This window comes from Acomys minous, assembly GCF_964271855.1.
Source record: "Acomys minous genome assembly, chromosome: 19".
Lineage (NCBI taxonomy): Eukaryota > Metazoa > Chordata > Mammalia > Rodentia > Muridae > Acomys > Acomys minous.
In genome coordinates, this window is record NC_140499.1 from 56,891,020 (window position 1) to 56,904,454 (window position 13,435).

General features: G+C 46.9%; 1 protein-coding gene across 8 annotated transcripts in view; it reads right to left on the minus strand.

Moving 5' to 3' along the window:
• Window positions 1–13,435, minus strand: part of FHDC1 (FH2 domain containing 1) — a 38,989-nt gene that overhangs the window by 6,099 nt on the left and 19,455 nt on the right. For all 8 annotated transcript variants that reach the window (XM_084768907.1, XM_084768904.1, XM_084768906.1 and 5 more), the window contains 6 exons: window positions 8,337–8,422; window positions 8,137–8,237; window positions 5,903–5,973; window positions 5,699–5,806; window positions 4,265–4,335; window positions 2,081–2,198 (listed from right to left, as the gene is read on the minus strand). In XM_084768907.1, coding sequence (XP_084625033.1) covers window positions 2,081–2,198; window positions 4,265–4,335; window positions 5,699–5,806; window positions 5,903–5,973; window positions 8,137–8,237; window positions 8,337–8,422 — 555 coding nt within the window. The remainder of the gene's footprint in view (window positions 1–2,080; window positions 2,199–4,264; window positions 4,336–5,698; window positions 5,807–5,902; window positions 5,974–8,136; window positions 8,238–8,336; window positions 8,423–13,435) is intronic.

The window sequence follows — 13,435 nt, forward strand, 5'->3', positions numbered from 1 at the left end:
GGTATTCACAGAAGGATAGCCCTCTATCTGTCATTCCTCTGTGGGGCAAAAAAAATGGATTCAAGCCAAGAACATCTCTCTGGCTGCGAGAAAGCGGGCCTCCTGACAAGAATCCGCACCGCCTTTGACTTATCTACAGACCCCATGGGGATACGTGGGTGGATACCAAGGAAGAAAAGCCCAACAGAATTCAGGCTGCTCTCAGCACCTGGGACACCCAAGCACTCTGAACGTCGGCCTGAAAAGCAGCCACAGTTTGAGTTTGATGCCATAAATTCCATAGCATCCCGCCCAAAACCAGAACAAAGCTGCACTGGGCCAAGGAGGTGACAGTTCAGCAGCTGTGAATTGGATCTGAACTTTCATCACTCACTTACTGACCTACTGTGGGCCAAAGCCGAAGGCCCATATGCCTTGCCCAAAGTGGGGTCAAAATGATGAAATAAAGCTGGGGGAAAAATGTGCTTCTGTCATCTTTCTGTTCAAAAACCTTGCATAAGGGCTGGAAAGACTTATCTAGCTATGTGTGGGGCCCTGCGTTCCCGCCCCAGCACACGCTCACACACAAACAGACCCAATCGCCAAACGGATGAGAAAAGCCTCATGCCTTGAACAGCTCTGAGCTGCCCATAGTGGAAGATGCGTCATCTTTAGACTAGCGTCCAGGGGCCAGTGGCCTCACCCCAGCCCACTCCCAGGACCCTCATCTCACTCTCTAGACAATGCCCATCTGACAATGCCCATCTGTGTGGCACCTTCTGTTTCTACTGGCCGTAAGGGCTGCCGAGGCTGGGCTATAATGAAAGGTCCTATCCTGGTCTAGCATGAACAAGATTCCAGTGTCAGCATTGTTAAGACAAACAAACACTACCCCTCCCCCTGCCCCCAACCACCACCCCCCCTCCCATATTTAAAGCTCTAAAGCAAGGTTGCCACCGAAAAGCAGCCAGGGACGAGAAGGCAAGTGGTAAGATCTGGTCTAGGATTACATCTGGAGGTGTAGCTCAGTGGAGGGCGTGTGCTTAGCATGTACCATAGGTTTAAAGCCCGGCTCCTCCAGCACAACAAGATTTAATATAAGCTCTTGATATTTAAAAATAAGAACTGGGGCCAGGCAGTGGTGGTGCATGACTTTCATCCCAGCATTCGGAAGGTAGATCTCTGTGAGTTCGAGGCCAGCCTGGTCTACAAAGCAAGTCCAGGACAGTTAAGGCTACACAGAGAAATCCTGTCTTGAAAAACCAAAAAAAAAAAAAAAAAAAAAAAAAAAACAGAAAAGAAAGAAAGAAAGAAGCAGAAGCTAAGTTTTGATGTGTGACAGGACAGTTCTTGGATTTCTGCGCCTAACCACGCTTATTACTGCTCTGTGTTCAGAGATGGTGGCAGCCTCTGCATTGCAGTTGTGCCATGGGTGGGACTGGACATGCAGGTCGGGGTACATACAGCACCTGCCTAGCAGGCTCGAGGCCTTGGGTTCCAGGGCAGTGAAGACTTTGACAGCTAAGCACCTGTCCTTGCCTCCAGCCGTGGCAGCCCTGCCATAGTTCAAGGGTCTCACAGAAGGCTGAACGCAAAACGCAGGTATTAGTTTGGTTTTGAAACAAGGAAGGTTTAAAAAAAAAAACTACATCAGACTCTGACTAGTGAGTCACCATGAGCTGTCACAAACATATCCACTCTACTGGTTTTTGTTGATGTTATTCAGAGTGGCTCCTGACACACCCTGTGGGCTGATGATGTATTTGGGTGCTGATGGGCTGTGTGTTCCCCTGCTGCTCCCAGGAGAAATCACGACAGGTACCATCGGCCTCTCTCTTCTACAGAAACACGTGAAGGAGCATCAGCCCAAGTCCTCCAGTGTCAGGGTGCTCTGTAGAACTCTCTCCTGTTGTCCAGAACTATGAAGGCTACAGAATCAAGCCTCAGGTTGCCAGTCTCAGAGACCTGGACTGCTGCCATGTCAGCGCAGGAAACCCGGGGATCACAGACCCCAGGCATAGGCATCGCTGCTGCACAGATTGTCATCTGTGTAGCTCACAGGCAAGGCCTCTGAGACTGCTGCATGACGGGAGGGACTGACCTGGAGGAAGTCTTCCATCTGCTGACACAGCTCCTGGTCCCGCTGAATGTTTTCCTGTAGCGATTTTGTTCTGACAAAGAGCGAGTGCAGCTCTGCCTCAGTGACATCCAGGGACAGTCTGAAGAGAGAAGGGGAGAGTGGGCAGCTGGCACCAAGACATCATGAGTCATGTGGCTAAGCAAGACCCATCTTTGGCTGAGCCAGTGAGGTCACATCTACCCACTCCTGTGTTTTAGGTCCTGAGTGAGTCTCCACCTGTTTGCTCAAAGAGGGAAGGGCTTACTCAAGACACAGGATTTAAGGAAAGCAGGCTGCACCCCTGTGCATCATAACTATAATCCAGCGAGACTCGGAGCAGCGGCCTGCCCTATGTTAGGATGCTGTCACCCACGAGGACGCAGGCAATGGAGGCTGGCATTCAGACTTCCTCTTGTGGCTCACAGGCAGCCAGACGCCACCTCTCCCCATACGGTACTAAGACATGGCCAACAGCCCTGCGGCTGCGCGGCTGGACCAGTTGCCATGCGTGCACTTGTTCTGGCCGTCAACTCAAGATCAACAGAATGGCTCATGATGGATTTGTCACTAGGAAGGGGAGCAGAACCCAAAACCCAGGGGAATTTTATACATTTGGATGCATTTGCGTTGCTATTGTAAATTTTAGGGTTTTTGTTGTTTAAAAAAAAATTGGTTTCCACCTTTACGGGTCATTGGTGCCATTGGGGAATTAATTGTACTTCACTTGTGTGCGCCTTCCACTTCACATAAACAACTCTTACCGGGAGGGGTCTTACCTAAAGCTATCCAGTACCAACAGGAAATGCTAACTCAAAAACATAACATTAATTTTTTTTACTATGTATAATGTACTATGTCTATAGTACTAATACTGTAAGACATTTGCATATCAGTTTCTTTTAGGAAATTAAAAATGTCTGTATCTTACATCTGTTTTTCTTGGAGCATAATCTAGTGACTTGTAAACATGAATTATGAAGTGTTTAATCTTTTGCGCTGGTAATCCTCCTGTCTGAGAGACATTATCTGTGGCTGGATGTCAATAACAGATACTGTCTAATGACAGGGCTGTGAGCTGTGGTTTGTTTCCTTGTGTGCACATGGCTCATGCTGTCATGGCTGGATATAGTCACTCACATAATAAGGATATTATGTAGCCAGCCGTGGTAGCATGCACCTGTAGCGCCAGATACTCAGGAAGGTGAAGGCAGGAAGATCATCTCAGCCCAGAGATTCCAGGCTAGCCAGGGCAACAAAGTAAGACCTCACTGGAAAGGAAAAAAAAAGTATATGCTATTAACCTGTCTGATTTAAGCCATGGTGAGCAGAGCCGGCACATCAGGGGCAATTGTGTATATTTCTTCCTAACTCTGCATTAAGTAGTCCCATGCTGGCAGCCAGAAACCAGCCAGGTTAGCACTAGTTAAGACATAGATATCGGCAAATGTGAAAAAAAAAGATTTTTTTTTCTTGAGGAATTGATTGGCTGCAGTGTTTACCAGAGGATACTGGGACCTACTGTAAGTTAAGCAGCAGAACAGAGGTGACATGCACACAGATCACGTCTGCATTAAAGCATGAATCTATATTAAGGCTAGAAGCAAATTAGAGCAATGTAATTAGGGCTTCATGCTTGGTGGACACTTTCTCTGTAAAGCTCAGTGACTAACTTAGAATCGAGCCCTTTCACAGGCCTTGGTGTGGTTCCAAACTCTTTAAGTACAATAGAAAATAAATGTACCATGTTCAAGTCCGCAGGGAAACAGTGATGTACGGCCCTGCACGTTTGATGTAAACCAACTCTCAAGGTAATAAGCTGTGCCCTTCCAGCCTCTTGGGCGTAGGAGGGATTTGAAGCTCTAATCCCTTATTTTTCTTACGCTGAATGGAATTCTTTAGAATAAATAGAATAAAAATAACAATTAATTGTTCAAAAATCCCCAAATTTCAAAGGTACACACAGACACAGACCCACAGACAGACATACACACACACACACACACACACACACACACACACACACACACGTGTGCCCAGCACATGAAAAGAAGCCCAAAAGTTCAACAAAATGGTTCGGAGTTCAGATGGGAATGAGAGCGTTCACTGCTCGGCCATTTCCATGGGAAGGCCACCAAGTCTCCGAGCGCACCCCGTCTCTGTGCTCACCTCGACGTCTCCTGCACATGCTGCAACTTCTCCGAAAAGTTTAGAAGGATGGCATCTTGCTTCTGGGCTTCCTGGAACAAAAAAACCAGACTTTCCTCTTACTGGATGAATTCACCTGGGAGAGAAGCCCTCATTCCTGCAGAGCCTCAGGGAGTCTTGGAAACAACACTTAAGTCTTCAGCTTGCTGCATTGAAAGCAACCCCCTGAGACACGAGCTCCGATATTCTGCTAAGATTTACCAGAACTGCCCCTTACTGTTCAGATGCACTTAACCTTCCCGAGACAAACAATCCCCACGTGAAATTCAACTCATGTGCACGGAAACTCAGTGGAATGAGATAGCAGCTTAGCGCCCATTGTCTTCAAGAGAACCCAATACGCTCTGCGTAAACGCCAGCCATCTCCGGGAGCACACACTCTTCCGTGAAGGCGTAAGATGCTTTTGACTGTTAAACCTGTTTGCAAACCAACTTTAATGAGAGGCGTACAAGCTGAGGAGGTGTCTGCATTCTCCGGCTGTTTGGAGGCTGAAGTGGGAAGGAACCACTTAGGGAGTTCCTTCCTACAGGAGCAGGAGCCAAGCCAGCTAGAGCTGATGTGCACATCTGGCAGAAAGAGCCCCACCGGACAGCATTTCAAGCTAGATGACTTTTCAATCAAGTACCGAGGACTCGAGGAGGCTGGGCTGGGGAAACTCTCTTGATTGACTGACTGCTCAGCACAGCAAGACCCTGGTTTCCAGGCCCATATTTCAAAGAAAAGGAGATCCAGATAGAGTCAGACTCCAAATCCTACAATAACAGACAGCACTCCAAGGCACAGTTCCCAAGAGACTGATCACAAATCAAATCCATCTCATATCGGAAGTTTCAATACCCAGCCTTCTACTCTATCCCTACAGTGGATACCCTTTCCAGCTACTGCCAGGATAGGTCTTCCTTTCTTCTTTCTTTCTTTCTTTCTTTTTTTTTTTTTGGGGGGGGGGCGGTTCAAGACATGGTTTCTCTGTGTAGCCTTGGCTGTCCTTGGTCACTTTGTAGACCAGGCTGGCCTTGAACTCACAGAGATCCTCTTGCCTCGGCCTCCTGAGTGCTGTGCCACCGTGCCCATCTGGGTCTTATTTTGTTAAAACAGAAAGCCTAGTCAATGCCGTTACACCCTGCAAGCTTCTGCCTGCTTTCCCGCGGCTAAAGCATGAACTCTAAATCAGCTCCTCCAGTGTTTGATTCCTTCCCCGCTTCCCGAACCCAGCCTCACTGCCTCCCCCCCATCCCCCCAATTGTCCAGTCCCCTCCAGTTGCTCAAACTGGGAATCCGCAAAGCTTCCGAAACCAGAATCTTCTTGGTACAGCCCCTGTCCTTTCCCTAAGCGACACCCACGCCATCCTCTCAAGGTATCCACAGGCATCTCCCTCCCTCTCTGCTTCACTCACCTGAGCGACAAAATGCAGAAGATTCATGCCGGGTTTGTTCGCTTTTGTGTCCGCCAATTTGAGTAAAGAAGACAGTTTAAATCCCACAGCGTTGCCAGCATACCCTCCCTACAGGAGACAAGGCGAGAGAGAGAGAGAGAGGCATTGAGCTTCCAGACAGACAGTGAGTTGGCAAGCACACTTCTTGTTTTGGATTTTACTTACCGCATTCATGATATTCCCAGCCTGGAGCACCAAGTGTAATATTGAATGTAGCTCCTCACATGACGTCAGCTCTGTCAAAAAAGGAACATACCACTGCATCTTAGAAAGGCCTGCCACGCACAAAAGACGGCTACCACATCTAGGTTCCGGGATGTCTGAAGCAAGCTCTGACCCCAGACCAAAGCGCACTCTCTGCTGTATTCACGTCATATTATATCTCTAACAATAGAAATATAATATGCTGTAGGCTCTGGTGTTTAGCTGGGGAGGATCAAACACGTAAGGGAGTCAAATACAAAATTGTTCACTAGCTATTTCCAACTCCCAGAAAACACAAAACCCCAAGGGAACACTGCTGTGGAGGCTGACCTGCCCCTGTTTAGTAGTTAATTCTTTCATTTTTTCCCCCTCCTTTCACTCACTACCCTTTGAGACTGTTTTTATGAAACAAGAAAAAAAACAATAGCCAGAAACATTTTGCTTAGCCAATGAGTTATGCAAAGATAAAAAAATAAACAAGATGGGATGCCATGTAAATAACTTGCAAACCACCAACCCTCAAGGCCCCTGGCACCCAGAACGTCTTCCCATCTTATTCAAAGCACATTTCCTTTGGATTGGCTGAAGGCTATAAAAGGGAACTTATGGTAATGTATTGGTAAAGTAATTCTTTATTAACAAAGTCTCTTATAAAGAAACACAATTAAATTATATATTTGGAAAGCTAAAACAAACACCTGGTTATTAAAATGACAGCACAGGTAATAAAATGTCACCTATGCTATTTGCAGGTCACGATTCTCCACTAAGGCTGGTATGACTTTCAAAACATTGCATTTGGATCAGTGCCTGTACTTTGTTATCTAAGAAGGCCAGTTTGGGAAGGCTCCACAGATAAGGAACATTTCCTCCATGCCCACAAATTTATATTGCTCAGTGGGAAAACAAGCGCTTCCATTGCTGCTTGAACAGGAAACTCAGTCCTGTCCCAGATGCTGCAACAAATAGTCTCAGAATGAGAACTGTAAGAGGCCTCCATATTGGAAGAAGAAGATGAATTCCTTTTCTTTCTTAGTGTTGCTCCAGCGTGAAGAAAATGTGCTGGTCTGGAGGGAAAGCTTTCCTCTTGCCAAAGGCATGCACAATTGAACAGGAACATCAAATAGAAATAGACAGTTCCAAAAAACAAACCCAAAAAAACCCCTAAAGAACTAACTTGGAGGAAACCAGGCTGGCTCTAGTGAAGGCTGGAGAGCTGCAGATGGGAGGGCGGGAGGACCTGCCTGTGCCAGGGCAGTGAGTGCCAGGCAGCTGCGGTGTTGCCATCCTACACTCTCAAGACTCACACAAAATGCCAGAAACAAAGGCCGCAAGCCCTAGGAGGCAAGGCATGAGGGAGGAGGCTGGGCAGGAGAAGTGAAAGGATCAGCTGACCCATCTCAGACTTAACAGGCCTCCTCATATGAAGCCTGGAGGGGCAGTAGGTGAGAGAAGCCACAGAACAGAGACCCCAGAAGCCCTGGCAGGAAAAGATGCAGTGCTGTAGCCTAGAAAGGAAGTCGGCTTGCTTTTGGAAGATCAGTCCCAGTCAACAGAAGCCAGAAAATGAAGATGGCCAGGACATATAGGCATTGTGCCTACATGTACCACACTCATCTACACCCTATATACCGTAGCACACTCACCAGCATCACATCCCTCATATTATACACCAAACTCCACACACAAACACAATAAATAGTACATACAATACCAGAAACACCGCATACAAACATAATGCAAATACACCTTATACCATATACAAGACACACAATATACAACATACCACAGGCATACACACACTACATACCATCTAACACACACACACACACACACACACACACACACACACACACACACACCACAGAAAGCTAACCATGCCGAGAAGCAAGACAGGCTATGACTTGCAATGTTTACTCTGAAGCCCGAGATGAAAGAAAGTTTCTTCCATGGAAAGATAATATGCAAATTAACATTCATTACGTGATGACTTTCCATTTCTAACTTCACCTAAATTTTTTTTTTTTTTTTAAAGACAGGGTTTCTCTATGTAAGCCTGCTTCTGCCTCCCTGAGTGCTGGGATTATAGGCATGAGCCACCAAGCCCGGCTTCATCTTGATTTTTTTTAAAGAAACATAAATGGCTACTAAAATTGACGAAAGCAAACTATATGTAGAAACATGTATTTAATTACCTTTCGTAGCAGTCCTTAGAATGGTTATGTCTTTGTATAGAGAGGAACAAGACGGCAAGAACTCCTTTTTTAGCACCATAGCTTCCATCCGAAGGGAATAGCTATGAAAGCAATGGAAAATAGAATGAAATAATACTGCAGCACTAAAGTCAGTGACAGCCCCACTCCACAAAGGACAGTGACCAGGACTGGATCCTTACTTTGGCACCTGAATCAAGCAGTACAGAAAGGAATCTGCCAGAGAGAGCTTGGACACATCGCCGTTAAAAGCCTTTAACTTCTTTACCTAAAAGACAAAGAAAAGGGGAGAGGACAATAAATAAATAAATAAATAAATAAATAAATAAATAAAAATAAAACATTAAAAAAACAAATTCACTGGTTAAAATTTAAGATTACTTTAAATTTCATCTTTGATTCCTTCTAAGAAAATAATGTTTCAGTATAAAATTGAAATTAATAAACTGTAGATCTAAGAAAAGGCATTCCACACCTACAACTGTGCCATTTGCTTGCTTTCTTAGCCACCTTTACATCTGGGGATGAGGCCAGGCCCTGAGCATCCTGGCCAAACATTCTACCACAGAGTCTCAGGCTCAGGCCTAGTGCTGGGCAGGTAGATGCTGTGACCAGGGCTCTTGCTGACTGACAGAGAACCCAACCGAAGGATGGAGGAGATTTTCTAAATTCCAAGGGCACGCTAGTCACTTCCACACCAAAAGAATGACCTTGCCACAACAACGAGGCAACCTGGGGCCCAGGATAGGGCAGGTAAAGCTCCCAGCTGAATCCACACATTTTCTGCCCTTGGCCTCAAGGCTTTCTATAAAGTCCACGAGTGCCCTTGGACACACCAGTGGGGAGAACAATTCAGATCCGCCCCCCTTTTAGTGGCTGATCTAATGAACTCGTTCTTTTTTCTTTACTAATTTCTTTCAGAACAAGGCAGCAGGCTGTGGATCTAAGTAACAATAACCGTTGTTTCTGTTTGCTCTTTTTATACAGAGTTTCGCTATTTAACTTAAACTAACCTCAAACTTTTGATCCTCTTGCCTCAGCCTTCTGAATGCAAGGATTGCAGATTTGTGGCTACTGCACCTCCAACTCTCCCCAGTGTTGGGGATAGAGTCCAAGGCCTGGGCATGGCAGCATGTGCTCTACCACTGGGCTACGCCCCAGCCCGGGCTACATTAGTGGAGCGAGCACAGGTTGGATCTCTAGCAGGTAGTAAGAAGGAAAAAAAAGTTTCAACTGAACAACAGGTGTTAAGATTTCTGCCTGTGAGTAGGTAAAGTATAGAACAGGCCTGGATGCCAATCAGCAGATAGATAGAAAAAGACACCATGGGATTATACTCAGTGGAGTGTCACTCAGCTATAGGAGAGAGCCAAAGCCTGTCCTTCGAAACAGATGAAGTAAGCCTGACCCTGAAAGACAGGGCAGCTCAAACTCCCTGCCCTAGACAGAAACCAAGAAACGTCTTGACTGTAGAATGGTGACTAGTAAGGCTGTCCAGGGGGTGGGAGGACATGGACAGGGGACGCTGGATTTGATCAGCACACACTGTTATGCACATTATAGGGAACGCCGTCAATACGTATAAGAAATGCACTTACTCTAAAGTAAAATACTTAAAAATGACTTGCCCTATGAAAAGACAAGGTAAATAAGAAGTCTATACAGTATGGAGATCACATTTCCATAAATTAAGAGGGAAAGATGTCTACCAGCCCCGCCCACATACAGGCACGTGTGTGCAAGCCCATGAAAAAGGAAATACCAGGTCTCTGTACACAGAGTGGCAATGTTACGGGTGGCTTTTCTTTTAACTTGTTCCTCGTTTTAGTTATTTTTGCATATCTACTATGAACATGCTGCTGTCATTTTTTTTAAAAATCAGACTAAATGAAAGTTTTTAAACACACACACACACGTGCTCCCTTCCTGTGGTGAAGGGCTCTGACGCAGTCGTGCAGCCAAACTAGCCAGCAGAGGTGGAGGCAGACTCTCCTCTGCTCTCAAACCGCGCCAGGAAGGTCCTGCCTTCCCCACACAGAAAACGGGACCATGCTGAGAGAAAAACCACATCTCAGGACACTCTTCAGAGTCTTTATGGTAAGTGGCACCTCAGTCCCATGCTTGCAGCTCACTGTTGACAGGAAGTACTAGCCAGTTTTATGTTTTTCCTTTATCCTAATGCTATTCATCCCAGGGTCCTGCAATGCTAAATACGAGCTCTACCCCGGAGCCTCACACCCAGCCGTATTAGACCTCATGAAATGTGCCCTCTACAAGTCTGTTCTCTTCCTCTTTCTGCATTATGACTGGCAACATGATTTCAAGACCTTTGAATCAAGAAACTGTGGGCTGTCCTGGTGGCAGCTCCCAGTAGGCTGAGGATTAAGTTCAAGGCCAGCTTAGGCTGTATAGCAAGACCTTGTCTAGAAAACAAACAAACCGAAAAACAGAAAGAAAAAGAGAGAGAAAATATAAAATTATAATTTAAAAACCTACCAATTAACCTATTCATATCAGTTATGTGAAAATATAAAATCTAATTTTTACTTTATTTTCCTTTTCGAGGTCCTGGGGTGGACCCCAGGACCTTGTGCTTGCTATGCAAATGCTCTGCTGTTGAACTCACCCATTTGGATTTTGGTTTGTTGCTCTTGTTTGTTTTTCAGTTAGGACAGAAAACAGCCATTCGTAAAACTGCACTTGTCCCACTTGCAGAGAGCCATAAAGTGAATTTAGCATTTATTTTTTATTTTTTATTTTTTTTAGCCTTGCTACATGTAAGGACTCAGGATACTTCCGGTTTAGATCAAGCCCCAAGTAGCACCTGGCCTGTGAACTGAGACAGCCTTAGGCTGAATTCTGATTCCTCCCGGAGCAGTTCAGCAGCTCACTATGTATGAGCAGGGGCAGAGTGAGGCCGGCCCCTTTAGAAGAGCCTATGCTGGCTGTGCTCAAAGCTTAGGAAACCACAGCTCACGGTTCAGGCCTCAAGCTTGAGAACCGGAACGGGTCATTCTGAGTAAACTTTAAATGCTTCTATTAAACATACGCTAAACTGTGCCTGAGCAAGGATTACTCTCCTTCACTTAGGCCGAAGGCCAAAAATGGTTATGGATCTTAAGAGAATGGAGATGGAAAACAGAAATATACACGCCATCTATATAGTTTTTCATCCTAGTTCCCGGCAAGCCTTGCGTTCATTAAGAGGGATTACGGTGCCTTCCCAGTGGTGGGGAAGGAAAGAGGAGAGGTGAGAAACTCTAATTATTATGCATTCTTGTCATTATCAAAAATGACCCTTTAAACACTGTTGGGCACAATTTAGCTGGCTGAGCCGAGGGCCTCTCATTAAGACCCCTGCTGTGCTGAGTTTCCATCCTAAGAGCCTGAACCTGCTCTTAAGATCCACAAGGGCAAAGGGCAGCCTGGCCTCCTCATCAGGCCCTGTTCTTCGCACAGCCTCAGGGAGGTAGGACTTCCTACACACGACGCCTGCTACAAGAAGAGCCAGTGGCTGAGTTATGAAGAGGCTGGGGAGGAGGGTGCACTCAGTGACAAAGGGCTACGCCAGCATTCAGGAAGCCCCCTCAGTTTCTTCCTCAGCACAGGGCAGTGGGAAGTGTCACCAGAGCAGGCACCTCAACAGCCACCTTCCAGCTGTGTGCTCGGGGGACACTGAGATGGTCAATGGAGCAGTGGCCCACAGCCAAAGCAGGGCTGGCCAGGCCTCGCCCTCATCCCTGGCATGGGAACCGCTGGCAGACAAAAGCACACCCAGGATTTTTATTTGGCTCCGCCTCTTCCTCTGGAAGGGTTAACCACACATTAGAAGAAAGATGAACAAACATGCCAGATAAAAGATAAGTGGTGAAGGGTAGAGTAATTCCTGATGACAAATTAACCCTGGCTTCGGTTGGCCTGTGAGCTGAGGAGTCCGGGACAGGAGAGAAAACGGCTGTTTCCGCTCATATTTTTCAGCGTGCTGATAAGGTTACAGGAGGAATCGAATGACACTTGCTCACACAAGCGACTGGGGACTGTGACAGCAGAGGTGATGAAAAGGCTGCCAGACCACGTGGTGTGAGAGGCACAGTTTTGACAACCTTTGCCCTTCCTTCCTCCAAGAAAGGTAGCAGAGGGCAACAGAAAGAACTGCTGGGGGGGGTGTGGTCAAAGAAATTAGGGTTCAAGTCCACCCTCTTGGATCCTCCGCAATCCTAACACCATCTAAACTGTGAGAGCCTATGCAATTTGCATCTCACAATGCTCCTGTGAATGGACGAATGAAGAAAAAGCCACAGAATAACCATCTCAGGGACCGACAGACTTTCTCTGTGTCAGTCCCTGGAATAAGCACTGCAAATATGACGTCACTGCATCTCATTCCGTCCTGTATAGGGCCGGGCATAGGAGGGCATAGGAAGGCATCAGTAGATGTCTGGTCCTTTCCTGTGCTAACAGTGAGAACTGTGCAACATCCCAGGCTAGGGGTGGCTATGCATCCACTTAAGCATCTATTACTGTATTTCTGTCACGTTCCTAAACCTCTCTCACTTGGCCCAGCCTCCTCCCGGGCCTCCTCCTCATCACTCACATAGACCACTAGGGTCTTCATGAGCCAAGTAGCATTCTATAGCCAGCTTCTGCTTCCCCGGCAGCCCCTTGGACAGTAAGAACACCCGGAAGATCCAGGAAGGGTGGCTTGGCAGGGTGTTCCTGCAGAAGCTGAGGGTGGAGGGTGTGGTAAGCTACAGCCAAGAGTCAGTAATGTAAACAAGAAGTGTGACCGGCCTGTCACACAATTAGACTGAGGATGACACCCCACCCCCACCCCCCCCTCAGCCCCCACCCCCCCCTCAGCCCCCACCCCCCCCCTCAGCCCCCACCCCCCCACCCCCGCGCGTAACCCCCTGTGTGTTCGTGCAGGCGCACTCTGGCCTGTGTCAGACACCTCAGGGGTCCTAATAGCCTGGGCTTCTTTAAGATTAGCTCACTAACTGGAACCACAAAACCTGGGGAGACCTGGAGAGCTCTCAGGTACTTCCCAGTCACTCACGCACCCCTCGCCCCCAGCTGTCTTGGCTCCACTGATAGCCCACGAAACTCAAACAACAAAACAGGTTCTTTAAACTAGAGGAGATTTGATAGCTATTTGCTCTTTCGAAAAACTCCTCTGCGCTTTCTAATCATTTTTGAACTGGACCTGAAAAATGCAAATATTAAGAAAACGGTTCTCAGTCTCTCCCAGCTCGTCAGGGCTCTAGGTTGGCAGCCTCCCTCG